This window comes from Manis javanica, chromosome X, assembly GCF_040802235.1.
Source record: "Manis javanica isolate MJ-LG chromosome X, MJ_LKY, whole genome shotgun sequence".
Classification (NCBI taxonomy): domain Eukaryota; kingdom Metazoa; phylum Chordata; class Mammalia; order Pholidota; family Manidae; genus Manis; species Manis javanica.
The window spans coordinates 23,436,601-23,460,381 of NC_133174.1; the positions used below are offsets into that span (position 1 = coordinate 23,436,601).

General features: G+C 35.8%; 1 protein-coding gene across 4 annotated transcripts in view; it reads right to left on the reverse strand.

Annotated features, from left to right (window-relative positions):
* TAB3 (TGF-beta activated kinase 1 (MAP3K7) binding protein 3) overlaps window positions 1-23,781 on the reverse strand; it is a 69,485-nt gene that overhangs the window by 16,946 nt on the left and 28,758 nt on the right. For all 4 annotated transcript variants that reach the window (XM_036992401.2, XM_036992399.2, XM_036992400.2 and 1 more), the window contains 5 exons: window positions 21,401-21,592; window positions 16,119-17,574; window positions 15,110-15,270; window positions 8,287-8,380; window positions 5,169-5,252 (listed from right to left, as the gene is read on the reverse strand). In XM_036992401.2, the coding sequence (XP_036848296.1) occupies window positions 5,169-5,252; window positions 8,287-8,380; window positions 15,110-15,270; window positions 16,119-17,574; window positions 21,401-21,502 (1,897 nt within the window). In that variant the 5' untranslated portion in view covers window positions 21,503-21,592. The remainder of the gene's footprint in view (window positions 1-5,168; window positions 5,253-8,286; window positions 8,381-15,109; window positions 15,271-16,118; window positions 17,575-21,400; window positions 21,593-23,781) is intronic.

Sequence of the window (23,781 nt, forward strand, 5' to 3'; positions counted from 1 at the left end):
TTCAGATAAATGTCTATATTCCACTTGGACTTATACTGTATATCTGTCATAAATCTAAGACATTTTATTCTAACCACTAAACCAATTTCTACCAGTTATTAACATTTTACTTGCTTCTTAAATTTAAATAAGTGGTACCACAAGATAACCTGCATTAAATTAGATACTTTTAGGAAAGGGTAATAAAGAGAATCTGCAAGTGCTTAAAAAAAATTGATGTCATAGAGAAAATCAAATAGCTTTTATAAATCTGTTGTGAAAAGGTTTCCCAAAGAATTACAGAATTTAATCAAGTTCTCTTGTTCCTAAGTTTTAATAGAAAAAGGTGAAATGTTTAAAATCATGTGATAGTGCCATTTTATCGTATATATTTTATAAAGCTCAATTAGATTTTTACAGTAAAACTTCATTTATAGTGAAGATTTATTTTAGATGGCTTTCTAGTCCACTTTTAATTAAAACTGTACATGTACAGTATGAGCCTATCTGGGCTAGGAGTCATGTCTTACCTTTGTAGCATCAAGCACCTACCTACATAATCATCCACATACTGAGGACCTAACCCACATTTAAGAAATTGACTATTAACTGGAATCCTGTTACAACTATGTCTAAGGGAGTATCCAATATCAGTTTCAGCAAATTCTATTAGAATTAAAAGTACCACAGAAAAGAGCTTTTTTAGTGTATGATGAAGCTTGGTATTAATAGCATACTACGAGTGCAAGTCCTACACCATTACCAGCTGGGAAGTATACCAAACAGGAACCGCCCACCTCAAATACACAGTGTTGGTCTCAAACACAGAAAGCAGGATAACCTATCTGCAACACTAATATCACTACTGCTAGAAAACTCTTGAGTACATGGGGTCCTGGCAGCTTGACCCATCATATTGCCTCAAGAAATTGTCCTTTACTTCTTTGTGAATCATAAATATGAAATGTAAACAATGAAATACACAAACTTTAAGTGTATCATTTGATGAGTTGTGACAAAGCATATGCACTTTGGATAATCCAAATCCGTACCAAGACTCAGAACATTACTCCTCCCAAGTCCTTTCCCAGTTAACCTTCAACTCCCAGAAACAACCACTGATCTGATTTTTTACCATAAATTAGCTTGTTCTAGAAATTCATATAAACAGAATCATACAGTATGTATCCTTTCGTATTTCATTTCATTCAGTACTATGTTGGTGAGATTCATCCGTCTTGTATGTATCAGCAGTTTTGCTGCTGAATAGTAGTCCATGGTATGAATATATCACATATCATTTATCCATTCACCTGTTGAGGGACACTCAGTTTATTTCCAGCTTTGGGTTATCTTGAATAAAAATGACACACATCTTCTAATACACATTATTTTGGGGACATATGCTTTATATTCTCTTGGATAAATTTTCATAAGTGGAATTGATGGACTATAAGGCAGGTGAATGTTTGGTTTTATAAGAAATGGTCAGACCATTTTCCAAAATGGTGATACCATTTTATACTTTCACCAATAATGTGTAAGAGTTTTAATTGCTCTACATCCTAACGTTTCATATTATCAGTCTTTGGAATTTTGGCTGTTTGGGTGGATATGAGGTGGTATTTTAATTTTCATTTCCCTAATGTCCGCTCAAGTTCAGCATTTTCATGTACTTACTGGCCGTTTATATATATATTCTTTTTAAGTGTCTGCTCAAATGTTTTGACCTTTTTATTAAGTTGTCTTTTTATTTTCACATTATAGAAATCCTTTTATACATTCTGAATACCAGTTCTTTACCAGATGTTTTGCAAATATTTTCTCCCAGTCTGTGGCTGCCTTTTCACCTTTTTAATACTGTTGAATTTTACTGAAGGCTGATTTATCTGTGCTATTTCTTTTCATTGCTTCCTGTGCCCTGTCTAAAATAATCCTTAGCTACACCAAGGTTGCAAGGATATTCTAATATTTTGTTTTGGAAGCTTTATAGTTCTTAGGTGTGTATGACTTATCACAAATTTTTGTGTACTATATGAGGTAAACATCGAAATTTGTTTTTTTCCATATGTATATCCAGTGCTTCCAACACTGGTTATTGTTGAAAAGACTTCCTGTTCCCCAATGGTTCCTTGGTGCTTTTGTCAAAAACCAGTTGTCAGTGTGAGGGTCTACCTCTGGACTCTCTATTCTATTTCACTTATCTGTATTTTTATCCCTATGCCAGTAGCACGCTGTGATTACAGTAGCTTTTTAGGAAGGAAGCCCTAAAGCTGGTTAGCATGATTTCCAACCTCACTTTTCTTTTTCAAAATTGTTTTGGATAGTCTAAGGCTTCTGCATTTTCATACGAATTTCAGAATCAGCTTATTAATTTCTACCCCAAAAGAAGCCTGATGGAATTTCAACTGGCACTGCATCCTAACTACAAATCAATATGGGAAGAAGAATAGGCATCTCAACAATAGATTTAATCATGAACATAGTTTATTATTCTACTTAGGTTTACTTTCTTTTAGCAATGTTTTGTAATTTTTGACGTACATATCAAACTTATTCCTAGGTGTGTCATATTTTTTGATGGTACTGTTAATTATGTTTGTAAATTCATTTTCAAATTCTTTGCTAATATGTAAAAATAAGGTTTCTGTACACTGACCTTGCATCCAAGACCTTGTTAAATCCACTCATGTCCTAACAGTTGTTTTTCAATATCTATAGATTATTTTTTGCAAGCAATCATATCATCATGCAAGCAATGGCTACTGAATTTTGTCGGATGCTTTTCCTGCATCTAGTGAAACAATCATAAGCTTTTTCTTCTTTACTTTGCTAATATTGCCTTCCTGAGCTAATCCTAACTTGGTCATGATGTATTATGTTTTTAAATATTATGAATATTTTATTAAGGATTTTTTTGCTTTTATGTTCATGAAGGATATTGATCTGTAATTTTTTTCCTTTTTGTGGGATGGGTAGGTAATGTCTTTATAAGGTTTTAGAATCAGGGTTCTGCAGGCTCCATTTAAAAAGGGGTGGGGGGCTTTTCTTCCTCCTCCATACTCTTAAAAACTCCGAGTAAGAGTGGCCTTATTTCTTCCTTAAATGTTTCATAGAACTGACGTGCCCAGTGAAACCATCTGGGTCAGGAGTTTTCTTTGTGAGAAAATTTGACAATGGTTTCAATTTAATCAATATACAACTATTAGTATTTCCTATTGCATCTTATTTCTAGTTCTGGTAGGTTACATTTTTCAAGAAATGTGTCCATTTCTAAGATGACAAGGTTATGGGCATAAAGATGTTCATCACATTTCCTCATTATTTTAATGGATAACCCATCTTTTACTTCTGATTTTGGTAGTTTGTGTTCCCTTTCTTTCCAGATCAGTCAAGTTCAGAGTTTATCTTTCAAAGATCAAACTTTTGGTTTTAACTTTCTCTATTGTTTCTGTTTTCTAGCTTACTGACTTAGCTTATCTTTCCTTTCTTCTACTTACTTTGTTCTTCAGAAATCTAGTTTCTAAAGATGGAATCTCCAGTCATTTATTTTAGATTGTCATGTCTTATATGAGCATTTTTTTTAAAGCTATAAATTTTCCTCTAAACACTGTTTTAACTACTGTAAAGAATTTGGTCTTGCCCAAAGAGAGGTCTAGCTTTGTCCCCAGCTCCTGGGAGATAACCTCTAAAACTGAAACTTCCCAAGCGATGACAATGTCTTTGTTATTTATGGTGGGCCCTCCGGACCATACCTGACAGTTTATGCTAAGGAGGTGACTCATAGTGAACAGATTAGCCATCAGCTTGGTCCCCTGTTTCCAGGTTAACAACTTTTCAGTGCACTCCCTCAAACAGGGTGCTTCCTCTGGGACAGCCCTTGAATCAATTAACTGAAGTTTGTTGGCTTACCAGTAGGAAATGCTTCCTTAGTAGACAATCAGGCAAAATCAAGTTTAAAGACTCACATATTAACTTAAATGGTTAAAGTGATCAATGATATATACCTCAGTGACTTTCAGCTTGAAGCTGCATATAATGTTGCCACAGTACCAAATCTCGTACTTGGCAATCATCCACTAAGATTCTTCTTTGTACCAATTTTAGAAATCAGTAGGCTATTTTAAATAACAATCAGATGAAATATCCATGGTAGTATTACAATAAAAAGAACAGATTCTGCATTACAACCTATAAATGAAATACTTAAAACACTGTACCAAGCTTAAGATACAGAAACCTATTCAACTAAAATTTAAATAATTTAGGTCAGGTAACATTATTTAGATAGAATTTAGATATTTCCTGATTTAATAAGAGTGAGAAAATTTTAAAAATATTATACCCTTAGTGAAGAATGCCTTACCTTTAAAAAAATTACCTATTCTATATGTCTTCATGATCAATCTATTTTGCGTTGCTTAAAGCAAAAAGGATTAAGATATGAAATGCATAATTTAGCTAAGTCTTGAAAATTCTATTTATAAAACAATACAGGCCATTAACAAGAATGGGCAGAAGAAGTTAGTTTAAATTCAGTGACTTAATGTTTAAATTCAAATTAATTTTGAAGGCACTGAAATGCCAATTAAACATTGGTACATAAAAACAAGGAGGACAGATCTGGTAACTTTAACATTACATAGAAATGTAACAATTACACAAAAATGATTCCTGTAAATCTTGTTCATGGAGGATTTATTTTGTCTTTAGTGATAAAATACCTAATGTCAATTTAATTATTATGCCCACCTGCTGAGTACACAGGATTCTTTTGTGGCCTGCCAATGAAATAATCTTAGATCTACTCCAGATCAAACTTTCCTTTCTAACATAAGGCCTTTAAAATTGTCATTTTATAAGAATTATCTTTTAGGATTATAGTTTTTCCAGCACTGCATACATTTATAATAATAACTAGATAATACACTGTTTCAACTAAAAAAAACCCTGTATATTCCATTTGATTACCACTGACAATAATCCCAGGAGTTACTAATTTTCGTGCTTTTTAGAAATTAAGTTTGGGAGCACTTCATTTATTGCCACAGTAACATCAATATGGTAACCTTTTTTATGCTGAACAAGTTAATGAGTATCTCTAATGGAAGTTTCTTTAGCTAAATATGTAAACTACCAAAGAATTTTCATATTTATTTCTATGATCTTTGTGACATTTCCCTACTCACCTTTCTTAGATGACTTGGGTGGTACAACTGGGCCAGGTTCTATGTTGTCATAAAAGTTATTCATGGCTTTTGGATCAAAGTTTCCTATAAAGAAAATAAGATCACCAGGCATTTAGGGCTTTTTCCCATTATTTGAACTTTTTGTTAAGGAAATAAAACATGTATGAGGGGAAACTGTTTCCCAGGGTTTTAAAATTCATATTATATTCATATTCCTCCCACTGAAATTGTTTTATCATTGTGAGAAAAGACCAAAGCAATCTATCACACCAGTGTCTAACTGTAAAGCTAATCTCTTTAGGCAGGATTAGGCATGTAGTGCATTTAGGGAGGGAAATGAAAAAGAAAAATGAAAGAGTAATCAAACTGTTTTCTCTGTTTTGATTTTTAATGAACAAATCATGAGAAGATTTAAATAGCTGACTTTTATGTCTTTCATAATCTACCTTAAAATTTTATCCATTATAAATTCAACTATGGAAGCCAAATTTATAAACTTACAAAGATTAATCAAGTTGTATATCAGCAGCTCATGGATTGCAATCATTAAGGGAAGGAGAATCTTAAATGCTGCCTACAGATTTATCAATAATAAAAGATATGGTGCCAATTTCAGAATAACAGAACCCCTGAGAATTTTGTCTTGCACCCAAATTTTTGTCTCTCTTAAAATGTTCACCCCCTGATCTAGTAGTGTCTATTTCAGCCTCACCTCCTGCTATGATTCCCCCAAGGTCACTTTTGATCCAGTGCCAAGTCTGAGTTCTACCTTAACTTCTGTGAATCTATCACTGTAATCTGCTTGCTCTGCACAATTCCAACTAAGCTTTATAACTGCACCCATGCTTATTTACAAATGATGCTATATGGTATTAATAGTTCAAATATATTGGATCTCTTGATTTCTCAACCTCATTTTTTTTCCCAACAAAAAGTTTTCTCATCAAAACCGAGAGTAAAACTGCTTTTTGGGCTGATTTGACTCTAGTCTAAATGTCCCCAAAAATGTTTAGTTTCCTTCTCTTCTTACAAGTTTAGATTGGAAACTCACTATTTTTTTTCCAGAGCAATGGAAGAGTATAATTTAGTATAAAATGAGTATATCTGGATCCCTTAGGAAAGGAGATTTAGAAATGCTTAAGTACCCAAAAGAGCTCTTTGTTGCCCAATGGAGACCAAAAACACAGCTCTTTGCTTATAAAACCTTAATAGTAGTTTCATTTGCAGGTCCTATTACAAATGCTTTTATCCATTTGGATATGCTATTTTAAGATAACTTTCTGAAAGTCCTACCTCAGCTCGTGAAAGCCACAATGCTACTAGATATATTAATTGGATCTTTTTTATGTTTTAAGATGGTGCATATGAATTTATTCAATTACTTAAATCACAGCTGATGTTCTAATTGCTAGATCCCATAAGGCTTACTATAAATATCCTAACCAAATGTTTGAATGCTTCTTGTTTTGCTTCAAAGAACACACAAGCAGAAAAAGATAAAATCTTCTAATATAGTAGCAATAGTTTGTATAACTCCCACGTTATCCAAGGTAACTCACTGCTTAAAGCTAGTAGGCTGTAGAATGACTAGGCTTCTGAAAAGAGCTTTAAAGGGTACCAGACTACATTGCTCAACTTCACATGCAAATTCACTTCTGTCTATTGTGCAGATAGTTCCTATCTTTTGGGTTCCCCGGCTTCTGCTTAAGCTCAGCTAAAAATGGCAACAGGGTATTATTATATACTCTTAAGATACAGTAGAAGCTCCCTTAGCTGCCATAAGAATCGCAAGTGGTTGGGGGTAACAGCTGATTAAAACACAGAATTAAGAAAAATTACACATCAATTTTATTGTAACAGAACATATAAACATACCAATATTTTAGTGTTGGACCAAGACCTTTGCTTTGTATGTCTGGTGACTGAAGTTCTAGACTGTATTTCTAATATAAACTATACCCATCACGATTTAAAGTGAGGTCAACACACTTTTTCTGTACAGGGGCTGAGTAACATTTTAGGCTTTGTGGACCTGTGTGATACAGTCCCTGTTGCAAGCCCTCAACAAGGCTACTGAAACACAAAAGCAGCCCCAGACAACACATAAGCAAATGCACATGGCTGAGTTCCATTAAAACTTTATTTACAAAAAAAGGCAGCAGGCTAGTTTGCTGAACCCTGATCTATAATTTACTGTTTTGATTTCTTTAGAATGGAGCAAGAAAGATACTTTAAAAACATTTGAGGAGAGAATTCTTTTAGATTTATATGATCCCCCCACCCCCTCCTTACCTTTTTAGTTTTGTTTTCACCCATATCTAATTCACAATCTCTATTTTTTTAAGTAATTTGCCTTTGAGTTTTTAAAAAGCATTTGCCTTTTTTTTAAATAGAGCAGCTTCTCCTGTTTTCATGTCAGTTTGAAAAACATTTATTACAGAAGTATAGTAACTGGCATACAGGTTTGGGAATAGGCATGAGTGATTCTTGGTAAGCAGACAATTCAGCTGACAGACCCAATAGTCATCATGGACATGCCGGAATGTAGCATCCTTGTCAGGAGTGTGCAGAAACTATGGGCTTCGTCAGTACATTTTACAGAGGAAATGAAGAACAACTCTAACCCGGTGAGCTGGGTAAATGAAAGTCAGGTAAGAGAGCTTCTACTGTGGTACACGTGTATAAGGAAGCCCCACAAAACAGACTCTAAAATATAGCTGGATTATTTTCATGTAACAGATACATAAAGCAATGGCATCTAGAATTTATTTTAAAATGAAGAAATTCTGATTTGGGATCCCTATTTTTACAGTTATTTTAGATCGCCATCACATAATATGACTCAATATAAGTTTTAGAACTAAAACCCATCAGTTTACAAAATATTCACAGGAAATGACTAAGAGGATAAATGCAAAGTAACAACATAGAACATCATAAGAACTTCATGATGAAATTGCCTAAAACTATTTTTTGATCCCCCAAATCTATCTATGACCATGGGGTGGAGGGATCTCTTTACCAGGACTGTAAATCTGTAAAACCAAAATGATGGCTACTTAAGCAGCTTAAAATACCACACTATTACTTATGGTTTACCAAATAATCAAGTCTATACCTCTAGATTGAAGGAGGTCAACTTCTTTCAGTGTACAGTCAATATTTATCTGGAGTTGTCTGTTCATGCTTCTCAATCTTGTCATTTCCTCAGGCTAGTAAGAAAGGACCCAAAATAGCAATTGTGGGAAAGTCATTATCAAGCCCAACATTTAAGAACTGCTATTCATGTTAATCGTTCTGATTGGTTATTACCAAGAATATGGCCTTAGTCCATAAGAGGGCATGTTTAAGAAGTCGTGTATGTTATGTTTTTCAACGAACAGGCAGGTAAAATGGGGGCATCAGTATGCCACATATGAACACAATCTGCATATAGTGTGGCAGGTTATAATATCAGACTGTTCTATCATATAAACTACTACCATTTTAATCACAGAGCACTGACAATATTTCTGTTTTCACAGTAAGGGAAACTCTAAGAGTCAACCTTTTAAACAAGTACTGTTTATGATTTTAGCCTTGTCCAGGGTGGTAAAAATTACAACACTATTAACACTTACTAAGTGTCAGGCACTGTGTTCACCAGAATTCTTCACCAGAATTCTCTTTCTTTTCCTCAAAATAATCTTTCAAGGTAAGTATTAATATCACCCCCAATTTATACATGAGGAAGCTAAGGCACAAAAAGGTTACATAATTTTACCAAGGTTATAAATGCTATTAATTGGTAGAGCTGGGATTTATATAAACTTTTTCCATAGAAATTTACACAGAAATCTTTGTTTTTTTCTAAATGAAGGGAAGCAATCTAGCACATGAAATCCCAGAAACAAATGGACTCCATTTTTTGCCAACTTTTTGTTTCCTTTCCAAGCCAGCCTACTCCCTTAGGCTTTTGAGGGGCATTCCTGAGACACTGAAATATAGAAAAAGCCCTATTCTTTGATTAAATTAACCTTTTTGGAACCCTTTATTTTCTCTGACATTCTGAATCTTTTTACTATTTACATATATGTACAGTAAAAAATAAAGTTATGGCTTAGACTCCAAGACATGGGTATTGAAGCTTTCAGCACAGCCCAGGTATTAACTCAGTTACTAAGGTGATTTCAGCTACATAAGATCTGCCATGACAGGAAGACAGAATAAAATCCTACAGTGTTAAAAACACATGCTTTGCTAAAAACTAAATATTTTAATGTAAGAGTCAAGAAAAATGAGCAAAAAAGTTATCTTGATTCACAATAATGCAAGATCTTATTGGGTATTATCAGAATAACAACTTAATGTCTATTAAATGAGCAGGCACCAGTTTATAATAAGTGATATAAGAGCGAGAATATAAGAAGAGCTACAATCCCTTAGAATGCTAGGGAACACAATAGTCATTTAGAAGTATTTATTAGAGATTGCTTTTCTTCTGATTGCTATGGGTAAACCATGTGACATTAACATGCAAAATGCTTACACTTTGACTACCAGACAATATTAAAAGAGTTTAAAACATACATGAGCATTTAAAGACAAAGCACTTGTTCAGGGGTTTCAAAGAGTGATGCTGTCTTTCAAGGAATGTGTAAACACAAAGTAAAAACAAAACAACCCTATTCTTTTCTTTCTAGAATCATACTGAGAAAGTCAAGTACCTGAAGGACCTGATCACTGACTATTTATTGTGTGTGTGTGGGGGGGGGGGGTGTCACCCACAGTGGCCCTGAATAGTGAAGCTCTGTAACTATGGAAGTATAATAGGATACTGTAGAGCCAAGAGGCTACTGCACATTTGCTTGTATCAACAAAACAAGCTCTAGTCAATATGTTCACTTCCAAAGACAGTAGAACCACTGTAACTCACTAAAAGTTTACCTGTAAGATACCTATATCCTTTTTCACAGCTTCTGATTAAATTCAGTAGGGAAAATAGCTGTCTCTGAAAGCTACTACCATTTGTTAAAAAGTACACTGTATTTGCATGGATGTGGGTTTTCAAGATTGGCTGTAAGTCATTGTAAGAATATGTGACATTTCAAAGTGGAAATTCTAAGCTTTTTTTTTTAAAGTTGGGAAGAATACCTTAAATCAACTATTTTGGCACTTTAAAAAAGTTGTCTCACGAAATTCAGATGGCCAACAGACACATGAAAAGATGCTCCACATCACTAGTCATCAGAGAAATGCAAATTAAAACCACAATGAGATATCACTTCACACCAGTTAGGATCGCCACCATCCAAAAGACAAACAACAACAAACGTTGGCGAGGATGTGGAGAAAGGGGAACCCTCCTACACTGCTGGTGGGAATGTAAATTAGTTCAGCCATTGTGGAAAGCGGTATAGAGGTTCCTCAAAAAGCTCAAAACAGAAATACCATTTGACCCAGGAATTCCACTTCTAGGAATTTACCCTAAGAATGCAGCAGCCCAGTTTGAAAAAGACAGATGCACCCTTATGCTTATTGCAGCACTATTTACAATAACCAAGAAATGGAAGCAACCTACATGTCCATCAGTAGATGAATGGATAAAGAAGATGTGGTACATATACACAATGGAATATTACTCAGCCATAAGAAGAAAACAAATCCTACCATTTGCAACAACATGGATGGAGCTAGAGGGTATTATGCTCAGTGAAATAAGCCAGGCAGAGAAAGGCAAATACCAAATGATTTCACTCATATGTGGAGTGTAAGAACAAAGAAAAAACTGAAGGAACAAAACAGCAGCAGAAACACAGAACCCAAGAAGGGACTAACAATTACCAAAGGGAAAGGGACTGGGGAGGATGGGTGGGAAAAGAAGGGGGAAGAAAGGGGGCATCACATATAGCATATATAATGTGGGGGGGGGCACGGGGAGGGCTGTGCAGCAACACAGAGAAGACAAGCAGTGATTCTACAGCATCTTACTACACTGATGGACAGTGACTGTAATGGGGTTTGTGGGAGGGACTTGGTGATAGGGGGAGTCTAGCAAACATAATGTTCCTCAAAAAAAAAAAAAAGTTGTCTCATGGAGACCAAGGATGAAGACCAGTGATGTTCTTTTGTTGCATGACCCCAATTACACATCTGGGACTCAAAGCTGTGAGTTAGTCCAAAAACCCAATTAATCAGAACAAGACAAATGGGAGGAAAACCTTGGCTTAGGGGTAATTGACAGCCCTCTGCTTACTAAAATCCAATTTCCCCCTCTTCCATGAGGCTGGCTCACTTATGAACCCTACTAGTAATACGGTAACATTTCTAGCTCAGAACTCTCAAAGTACTTAATATTATTACCATTTAGCTGGCAAGCTTCTGATCTACTGTCTTACATTCTTTTAGTCTCTCTCACACACACACAAATACATACAGGTTCACAGACAGATGTACATATATCTTTCCACCTTTGAGATGGCATCTTCCACAGCATTTAACACAATGCTTTAAGAACAGCACATTGAGAAAAATGATGGCCGCAATGCACTTCTGCCTTCCTCGAAAGATGATCTCACTGCTCCTCTAAGCTTCTGCAACTGCACATATAGTCACAAATGTGTGTTCCACTCTCATTAGGCACAAGCATTTCTAACCAATTCTTTATATACTGCTTGATGAGAAATTAATCTGTATGAAAACTTGAAGGTAGCAGTGTGTGCTTAGTAGCCAAAAAGTCAATTCTTTATTACATAACCTACACAGGAGGAGGACAACACTAACCATTTACTAAGCCATCTACTCCACAACAGGCACTTTACAACCCTGTCCCTTTATCATCTTGACACTAAAATGTACTTGTTATAATTCCCTTTTATAAATAGAGAAAATCAAATGCAAAGAAGTTAGATATAGCACCGAATGCCACAGCTGTTCTGTCTCCACAGCCTATGTAGGAACTCCTTCAACAATTCATGGCACCTCAAATAAGTCTCTGAACAGAAAGGGAATTGTGACTGAATGCTTTATTTCTTGGTTAATCTCCTACATAATTTACCCTTATGTTATACATGTTCCTAAAGTTAAAAACAAAGTTTTGCAAAATGCTTCAGATTTGTTTATGTGTTACTTATCTCAAGCAGATTTTTCCAGTGTCTTACAACCAACCTTTATAAGAATACTTACTATTTATTGGACATTGCATATACTGTTTAATGTATGTTATTCATCCTAACAAAAATCCCATGAGAAGGGTATTCACACCTATTATAAGTAAGGACACTAGCATAGAGAAAGCCAACTTATCCAAGGATATGAGTGACACATAAGTAGCATAAGATTCAAATTCACACATGAATTGAGAGCCCACTGTCTGAACCATCGTGCATACTTGTGCCTTAGCCATGCATTCTAAGAGTTCTCCATTTTACTCTAGGCCCAGCAGTAGAAAGACATAGGAAGCACATACTCAAATTTCTCATCTCTCAAATATCATCACCCACATGAGCTACCAATTTCTGAAGCTGGGTGATGGCTACATGGAGGTTCATTACACTATCCTGCCTATTTTATATACCTTTGAAATTATAATAAAAAGTTAAAAATGAAATGGCTGCCCTGGGCTGTAATTTAATAACTTCCCTCTTTTTCTAAAAAAGCTTCATCAATAAAAGCGCTTATCTAAAATCTAGGTGTTTTCTTTTTTTGAAGCACTAACCTACGTTACATTAGATAGTTCCCTACTTCCAACATCAACAAAATCAACAGGGTTTTCTTCAGCAGGGATTATCACACAGCAAAATGCTGCTAAACAAACTTATATGATTATGTTAGGGAAAATGACTTAAATGCTAAGAAAATTTGTTTATGCTCTACAAGTACCTAAAGGACTTCAACGTACCCAACCACCTAGAATAGGGCCACATTCATCAACTGTAAAAAATGCTTGTTGAATACAATGAATGTGAAAGGTAAAATAACAGTTTAGACCATAAAAAGCTTGTGATGTCACAAAATTTTAGGAGACTTGTTTCAAAATTTTCAGAATTAAGATGTTTAGAATTCATGTTCTTCAGTATCTCCCCAATCAGAGGATTCAATTAAGATTTCAAGTGGAGAAAAAGGCAAAAATTTGATTTACATTAATATCACCTTTCAGTTAAAGATAGCTTTGTAATTCTCCAACTGTTTTAAGTAAAACTCTCCCTTCTCACTTCTAATATTGACCAAACATAGGGAGTTAGTCCATATTAGAAAAAATTTCATTACATTATTAAATATGCCTGCTTATTAATCTCCTCAAAAACTTACACTGGTTCCCCTTTACTGCAGAAGAAAGTTCAAACACCTTAACATCAAGATCTAAAGTCCCATTCCACCTATGCACACCACCCTGTTAAGACATCAGAAATTGCACGTTAAGGAAACTGAATTTGCTGCCTCGTGAAAGAAAGTCAGTCTTTATCTTGAATTCAAGCCTTTGTTACCTCATGTTCTTTTCCCTTCTACAAGGCCTTCCCCTTTCCTCTCTGCCTCTATAGCAATACTGTTTAGGGGAGTGGTTCCTCACCCTTTTTTCCTTCAATCTAACAGCCTATGAAAATCAGATGAAAGCCCTAGACCCACCTCCATATAAACACACATGATACTTTGCATATAACTTTGAGGATACACAGATCTCCTTGCAGCCATGAAATCTCAGTTAAAAACTTCTGTATGAAAGCATAGCTGCAGAAATGCTATCTGCAAAAGGCCTGACATACATGACCACTTCTCTCAATTTGTAAACTCAGAGATTACCCTCAGCTTAGAGAGGGTGGGAAAATAAGAAATGGCTCGGTGGAAAGAACAGGGGTTAAGATGAGCCCTGAAGAACATACAGGATTTATACATGCAGAGCTTTAGAGGGGCATTCCAGGAGGAGGATAATATGAGAGAGCAGAGAAGTGCATTGAGTATATGCAGAAACTACTTGATGTATGAGTTCTCTCACTACCTGTGAGCATAAACAGCACCTACCACACTATTAAAGTTATCTGTTGAGGGATCTATTTCTCCCACTAGTAGGCACCCACTAAGCACCTAACATAGGACCACATTCATCAACTGTAAAAAAGTGCTTGTTGAATACATTCATTGAAAGGTAGGTAAAATGACAGGTTGGGCCATAAAAAATGTGTGATGTCACAAGATTTTAGGAGACTTGTTTCAAAATTTTCAGAATTGTTTAAGATATTTAGAACTCATTAAATATTAACCAACACTACTTTAAAAATGTTATCCCAGGACTCTCTTGTCCCCTCCTGGCGTAAGCCAGGAGCTCTGTCCTTTCTTTCACTTTATCTCTAAATAAAAGCCTGTACCTTGCTCTCCTACAAAAAAAAAAAATGTTATCGCAATGTTTTCATTAGCACAGTTCGTGTTAAGATCACTGTCAATACTATCATCTTAGTTGCTACAATTATTTACATTTAACAAAATTGCTCTTAAAATATCCTACAGTCAACACTTTCTAAAAATTCATACAGATCTTGTTCTAACTCATCTGAATGTACATACTTAAAAAAGCAATTTTTAAATCTTTGAAATGTGCGCACACACACACACACACTATGCTTAGAAGAATAAATGAACATTGAGAATTGTAATGTATATACTTGGTCATGGTAAACTTTTCATTTCTATTTTCACAGAAAGCAATTAATAGTAAATGAGACGCTGTACCTTGAATATAACTGTCAGTTATTTGAAAATACTGATGAACCTATGGAATTCATACATGTAAAAAAAATAAAGCATCAAATCCTTTTGATGAGAACTACTGAAGGTAAAAGTTCTTCATCTACTGTTTAAAATACCAAAACAAAAATACTCTGCCAGGGATAGAACCTAAAAGAAAAACAAATGACCCGAACAGCCAACGTCCCCACCTTCCTATCCACACATCCCAACAGCTCACTTACCGTGGGGATTGCAGTGGTGCAGCTGACCCTTCTGAGCCGTCTCTGCATCAAGTCATGCTCCATACTGTTAACTTCAGCCTTCAACCGCTCTAGCTCCTCTTTCTCAAGTTTCAATTGCTTTGCTAACCTCTCCATCCTTGCTCGCTGATGTAACAGCAAAGCTATACAGCATTACAGATAAAGTCATTGCAGAGAATAACACTGAACAAATGACCAGGAAATTTCTATATGCATTACGAATGTATAAAATACTCATAAGGACCCCCATTAACCATCTTGAGCTGGCATTTATTCATGTCTTTCCAATGTTATTCTGCCTTATCCATATCTGCCTTAATTTAGCTCTTGCAACTGCTGCTGAAATGATATAACCTATACATCCCTCTTTATTCTGTTGTCCTTAGTTTTCCTAAGATTCTCTTTAACTTTAACCTGTATGTGTTTTAAACAGGCTGAATACCAGGCATACTGAATTACAATCATAATTATTTCCCAAGAATACTAAATTCTCAGATACTTTTAAAGAATTCTAGTCTCCTTTATATTTAATTAGGTCAACTATTAGCTAATTCAACAATGTTCTTCATTACCAATTCAACTTCTTGTTAAGTATATATTACTTAAAATACCATTAAACTCTTCACACCATCCTGTTTAGAAAAGTTTCAAATTCTCCCACCTTGATGACCTTTAGTCTACCCTCTATGACTCTTTTTCCCAATCTGCATTTTGTATTTTTGATATCAATTCACATGTCTATATTTTTCTCCCAATAAATGTTCTTCCTAAAAAAAAAATCTTAACAGGTCACTTTTATCATGCCTACATTTTCGTATTTGAGAGTCTGTAGATGACTCTGAAGCACTAACCCTATTCTCAACAGCAATGCTATTGCCCAATATTTAATAAACACTTAACATTTAAACTAAATAGCTAATATTATTTTATTTGAATAGGAGCTTGCTACCCTCATCACAAGTATTCAGTTTCATAAAAGGGCTCAAATTACCTTGTGTATACGCATAGTCATCCGATCCAGAACTAGAACTCCTCTGATATTTAAGGCTTCCCTTTTCTCCCCCAGAGCCTGGTATCACTGAAATGGGCTGAATAGGTTCTGGGGCTGCAGAACGCTCTTCTTGGTCCACTAAATTTAAAAGATTTTCAGTTGTTGCTCGGCCTACAGTAATTTTAAAAACCGTAGTTGGGTTTGGTATCACCCGAGGAGATGGTGAAGGAGCGCATGAAGGTCCAGTTGGCTGTGTATATGTAATATACACAGGATTAACACCAAATGGGGGTTTTGGTTGACTGGATATTCCTCTTGAAGGAGAACTTGAAGGTGGTGTGGTGGCTGTGTACAGTGAGTGCTGACTCCGTGGAGACGGCTGATTACCGATAGGTGAAGGACTCCTATTCATTGCTGTCCCAGGTCTTTGAGAGGGTTCAACTGTTATTTCTATCTTCTTCATGGATCCTTTGGGCAAGCCAGATGTTGTGTATGGGAGATAGGCTACTGAATGGCTTCCCTGTTTCTGATAGCTAGGAGGTCCTTGTTGATACGGATGGGGTGGAGTAGTTGAAGGACTAGGAGGCACAAAGACATGGGAACTTGGGTGGCCCAACTGGGAAGGTTGCACCTGATGCTGTGGAGAGCTAAAGGGTGAAGGACACTGAGAAGGAGGTGGTGAATGGTACGCAGGTTGAGGGATCTGCTGTTGTTTGGGAGAATACTGAGAAGGTTGATAGTTCTGTTGATGTGGATACACAGGTAAAGGACGTTGGCTATAATGAGGCACTGGGCCCTGTGGTGAGGACTGCCATGGCGTACTCTGAGGAGTTGGTCTTCCTGATGAACTCTGAGATGTCTGTCTAATATAAATAGAACCGGGAGACCCATAGAGATTGCTTGGAATTTGTGGAAGAATATGTAAAGCTCTTGGTACAGTCTGTCCAGACTTTTGGGATACTGTAACAGTAATTGGATTTATACTATACCGAGGTATGTGCACGTATGAAGGAGGTGGAGGCGGCGGTGGTGAAGGCCCTTGCATAGCAGATGGATTCATTCCTGTTTGCATGGAAGATGGCTGTTGAGGTGGCTGTGAAGGAGGAGTAGCTGCACTTCTGTTCTGTTCATTCATAAAAAATGGATTGTAGTTGGGAGTTGCTGCCACAACAGCTGGAGCTGAGTGTGGTTCCTGAACTAAACATATCAGTTGTTTACCTGCTGCCTGCTGTGGATCAATATGTCCATCACTTGAGCTATGTACCAGTGTTCGAGCACCATTAAGTTGTGCTGCATCTCCTGGGTGGTAGCTACCAGGAGAATGGATACCCAGATTAATATGCAAAAGGCGATTTCTATTCATCCTGTTGTCATCTGGACTATGGTATTCCATATATAAGTATTTGCTACTCTCCTGGGAAAGAGCTCGGCAACAGGCTTCAAGATTGTTGTGATTCTAGGAGAGAAAAATGTAAAAATAACATTGGCAAAATTAACAAATCCTAACAGTGGAAGTCAAGTTTTGCCAGAGAGTTATGCAAATATGAGTGCCACAGAATAAGTAGAGAATAGTATTTTAAGCACAAAAAGCTTCATGGTCATCTATACTGAAAAGGAGATCTGAAATGATTCATATTATTTTACAGACATTTGACTCACATGACTACTGTTACTGCTACAGAAATGTAAAGTACCTACTAATGAACACTGTGACTCAACTCCAAGTTTTCTGACTCCAGGACTCAGTTTATACTTGTTGCATCTCAACAAATTAAAACATAGGCCTAATCTTCACAATGGCTGCAATATACAAGTATAAGTAATATCTATCACTAATAATTAAACTGATAAACATGAAAACAATCATGCTTCAGTTTTCCAAAGGCACTGAAACCACAAAAGGAGAAAAAAAAACTATAAGATTCCTAGTCAAAACAATAAAATTTCTAAAGCACCTCTATCTTCTTTGAACCAAGTTTATTCCTAAATAACTTCAACTGTCTGTATCATTATGAATATTAAACTACACAACAAAGTCAGTAAGAAACAAGTGACTTTCTGAACTGTGGTTCCATGACTTTGTCAGAATTGTGGTAATTTCACACAAAACCAGCTATCGACTGCCTTTATGAAATTCACCATATGCCCAGTCTCAAAAGTTTTTTTACCCTCTGAAAGGTAGCTTAATAAGTTTTCAAAATCATTTAAGTATTTGAATTTTTAAAGTTTTACATACACACACAAAGACAGTAATAGCAAGCTATTTTAGGCATTCCAATTGACAGTAGTCAAACTAGTAAAAGATTCCCTCTTTTTTCAATTTTAAGATATTATAAGGTAGTTTTCCATTAAAATGTAGAATTCAGAACTATTTTGTTAGCCTGAAACACTATTAGTCATTGCCTTTGAAATAATCTACTTAAGTTTCTCAATTACAGTGGCCCTTCTCTGTAGTTCATAAAGAAACATACAGATATGCACATACATACATACTACTACATATATTTTAGGGAAAAGTACATTTTATGTAAAAATCAAAGAAATGACTCCACTTCTACTGAGAACCAAGTAAGGTTAAATCTAAAACAGGACATACAATGCCACAATTTTAGAGCTGGGAGAACTCTTAGGGTTCATCTACTCTAACTCAATTAATTTACAGATGACAAAAGAAATGCCTGGGAAGTTACATAGCTTGACATCAAGCACTTAACTAGTTAACTGGAAAGCGAGTTCTAGATTCTTGGTCTCCTGGCTCCGAGGGCTCTTTCTACTGTAAAACACAGTAATTTCAAGGGAGAGGATATTAGGCCAGAAGTACACTACTATATTGAAGCTTCAAGAAGTGATGCAAAACGAATTCTCAGAAATTAAAAAACCTGGCTTTATCAAAACTTGATAGATAACTCCTATCTTTTTCCTAATATAAAGCTTTTGATACAAAACTTCAAATACTTTAAAAAATATTTTATGAGCCTTAGAAAAAGTAATTGTTAAAATTTAAGAAGAAAGTAATTAGAACTCAAAGTTTGGGTTTCTTCTGATCTTAACTGAAATTCATGTTGATCAAAGGAGAGAAGCTAGATATTAAGCAAACTTGGAACCAAAGAATTCAAACTGCCAACTAGAAAATGCCACAGATAACTGAAGGAAAAATATGTGAAAAGTGAAATCAAGTCTCTCCTTCAAGTTTTTCATAAACCTATGGAATAAGGTGAGAACAAAAACTAGAGTTTTATCTGGATCCTAAAGTAGTCATGGACACTTTACTATTTGACATTTTTATTCATGATCCTGAATTTTCATGTTTTCTACACTGAATTATGTACTTTAATTAGTATTGTTACAAAAAGGATCCAAATTCAAAATGACACAAAGTTGTATTTGTCAGCCTATTCAAATGCATATCTACAGTGACAAGTTTAGTAAATTTTCCTATGAAGAAAAATTTTAAAGCATAAATACAAGATATTTAAGTATTATCTTTACAGAGGAATTTTTTTTAAATACCACCAGAAAAGACTGAAATGTCATATCTGACCTGCTACATGTCTCAAACAGGAAACAAAAAAAAATGCATTAAAAAATTTATCAAACAGTAAATGTGAAGAACAGTTAAAAGAAATCAAAATTATTTAGTTGGATAAAGAGGTCAGAATTTTTAAGACACGTATGATGAACACTCTTGAAAGGCAAAAAGCATCATATGCTTAAAAAGGGATCCTGAATTGAAGGATGATAGCCCAGAGAGAGGGCTTAAGACTTGTGCAGTAAATGCAAACTACTGAGTCTCATATATTTGAATGTAAACAGAGAAACTTTCAGAGCCAGTAGGTGGTAAGTCTCTATACTGATAAACTCTATTAATCACAAGGAACAAAGAAGAAAAAGACATGTAACAATGTAAGTCACCAAATGTTCACTAGGTTGAATTTAAAGTTCTACTCCTACAGTTTAGTGAGATGAAGACACTAAGCCATGAAAAAGGTGAATATAGGTAACGAAAGGCTAATTAAAATTCAATTTAAAAAACAAACAAAAGAACACCAAGGTCCTAAGTGGGGGCAGGGGGCAGCTGGGATAAGTGAAGAAGATGACTGTTTGGAAATGGTTTTAGAAACTTAAAAGCCTCACTCATACTTGGTTTCAATCCAATGGGATATACCTTTGCTCTACCAGAGACAAAAATGGGGCTAAAGAGCAGAAATTCAGACTGGAAATGTGTGTTAGAAAAAACAAAGGCAGCAATAACACAAAAAATATTAGCTCAAAGGTCTACACCTAATAGAAGGGCTTGCAAACAAAGTAAGCACCTCTGTTATCACCACTGTTCTGTGAGTCTCTATTTGTGATTAATCTCAACTGTATAGGGTTGGGTTAAATCCCTAGCTGCTCACACTGCAGTAAGGTAGAGTTTGAACTGATTTTGTGTGTCACGAGGTCCAGTGGTCAAAACAGAAGTCCTGCTCTCAAAAGTCAACCAAATGGGGAAATGCTATAACCCGAAACACACTGAGATCCTCCTGTGAACGACAATGCAAAATTCAATCAGGGGAGTGTGAGGTCTATTTCTCTGTTGCCCCTTGAGTGAGAAGACTCATTCTATCAGCGATGACTCATTCTATCAGAGATGAAAGATTTACTTTAATAGAAGGCAACAAGAAAAAAGGAATATGATTAAACTAAATGAAGGGGCCTTACACTTAAAATTAGATATTAGTGAGCATTTACCAAAGAGAAAAACAATTAGAAAGGGAGTGGATTCCACAGACTTTTAAAAATAATCTTGAAAGCATACAGTCTAAGAAGTTACAGTGACAAATTTAAGAGCCAAAATTCAATTCTAAGGATTTGGGGACTAATGACATAACCCAAAAAACTTAAGTAGGATGTGAAGAGGTTATTTTTTTCTTTTGTTACATGCCTTTACTCTTTCTCCTGTATCAGTGGGTCTCAATGGGGGACAGTTAACCTCTTGTGGGACATTTGGCAACATCTGGAGACATTTTTGGTTGTCAGAACTGCAGGGATATTACTGGCATCTAATGGTAGAGGCCAAGGATGCTGCTCAACCCCCTACAGTGCACAAGGTAGACCCCGACAACAAAGATTATCCACCCCAAAGCATAAGCAACACCAAGGTTGAGAAATCCTGCTGTACATGTAACCCTCCACCAACATACACAAGAAAACTTAACAGAGTTCTAGCCACTACAACACAAAGCCAGCTCTAGTAAGGAAAACTGTAGCTTAAATATCACTAGCATTGGTGGGCCATCTACCTGTAACATGCATTGAGACACCACAGCCTCTGGAATCTCAGGGAAGCGTTGTCGGAGGTCATGGAGAACCTGCATATCAAGCTGTGGACTGCTCTGCGCCATGCCAGAACAAATGGTGGTCAAGTTCCTCTTAGGAAATAGATGCTAACCGGCCTTCCAATAGTAATGATCTTCCAACACTGCAGTCATTTTCTAGTAAAATAAATTAAAGTATGGTTAAATGTAATTACACATTTCACTTTATTCAAACAGAAATCAATACATTAAAACAGAGACCTAAAATAAGTATACCTAATTTTGAAGTTGTAAAACTGACAAATTTAACTAAGCCAAAGACTTTTCTGATACAATATAACCAATTACTTACTTTAAAGACAACAAAAAAACATACAACTTCAGTTCCATTTTAATACTTAAAAAAAAAGCAGCAGCTAGATTAAAAATGCAGAGTATTATTACTGGGCAACCGTATTTTTCTAGTCTTGAGAATCTACTAAAGTATAATCACTCATGTTTTCCCATCACTGTTCTAAAGCAGAGTAATCATTTTGATGTCCGCAATAATAAAATAAGGGAAAAAGGACTTGATAATTACACACAAAGCACACTTGCCCTGTTTGCCTCACATTCTCCCTGTACTTTGAAGATGAAAAGTTTGAATTTGAAGTCTGAATAAAGGAAATCTAATGTGTAAATCAAATAGCTGGGCAAACAAAAATAGAGATTTAGAATCCTTTGTTTTCAAAGATGATGCTGGTGGTCCATAATTAGCCAGACCTGCCCAGCTAGGCTTTCACCTACTTCTGGTGCCATTGGCACAGGTGCTAAGATGGCAGGATTTGGGAGTACACTTTGGGAAGAGGGAACCGAACCCCAATCTCACTGTTAGTTGAGTTAAGCACCTAGGTAAATAAGGCAACTAGTGAGGTAATGATGAAGTCATAAATCAACTGGCAGCATAAGGGCCAATTAACTGATCTACTTTTTGATATATATTTCCCATCTTTAAAAGGGGAAAAATGTAGAGCGTATGCCATACAATCTCGTAATATCTCTCGCTGTATTCACACACTGGTCAAATATTTTTAAGAATGAGAAGTAAACACTTGCATCCTCATAGGAGGCATGGGAAGTATGATTAGAAGATACAAGTCTAAACCATATCTGTAAGGGAGGGTCATCCCACACCAAATCTTTTATTTCTTGCAAATAGGCCCTGACACTTTAAATCATGCCATACTTGGGGCAATGCAGAGAACTACAGAGAATATTTTGAAAATAAAAAATGTTTAAGGAAAGTAATTACTTTTGCTGGTTTTCAATGAAGTAGACTGTTAAAAAAAAATACTATGTATTACATAATACATCTAGCTCTCTTCTTGCCAAGCCAAGACTGTCAAAAGTTATTTATATTCTTTGTGTCTACAAGGTGGCCACAAAGAACCTACTTTAACACTCAGCCTAGCCACAGCTAAAAAGAGCTATTAGGGACTGCTTTAATGACTTCTAACCATCAACACGGAAGAGGTCTAACAAACATGAGGAAAAATTTTAATGTGGGAGAAGAATATAGACACTTTCCAATCTGCACATTTATGGGTTTTCTGGATACTCTGTTTCCTGCAATTCATTCCTTAGTCTGCTTTAATCTGCTCATATCACTGTTTCACTGAAATACTGTCTCCACCATCTCCCTGCTACTAAATCCAGAGCATCTATCTTCCGGTCCCTATGCCCCTTGACCTCTGCAACATCTGATAACTACTGATCCCTCTTTCCTTTTTTGACACTAACCTGGTTTCTTCCCACCAATCTTGTCACATTAATGTTTTTACCCTAAAATGCCTCCTCTTCCCATTCTACATCCTTTTGTACATGATTACATCTACTACTAAGGTTTCATAACATTTAAGGCCGATGATCCCCACATTGTTATCTTAAGCACCATGCTCTTGCCAAGACTTGACACATATAGACAAATGCCTACTACACAGTACCATCTGGATATGCCCAACAATATCAGTCATTATGTCCAAAAAGGTACTCCTCGCCACAGCCCTTCCCCAAATATGCTCTTTTCTCTCCGTGAATATTATCGCTACTCATATTCACTCAGTTAACAAAACTAGACCCAAGTGTATGATTCTTCACTTCCTGTTCTTACACAACCAACTAAACTGAGTGCGAAATGAAGTGAGTCATGGTTTGCAGCCTGGTTCTACCATTTATTAGTCTCCTGGAAAGATGATCCTTATACCTTTGAAATGTCATCTGTAAAACGGAAGTTAACACTAGGGTTGTAGTAAAATTTAAATGGCAAACAGTAGTAAGTCAGAAACTGTTAGTTACTATTATTCAAGGCATTTCTGAGTATTTTCTCA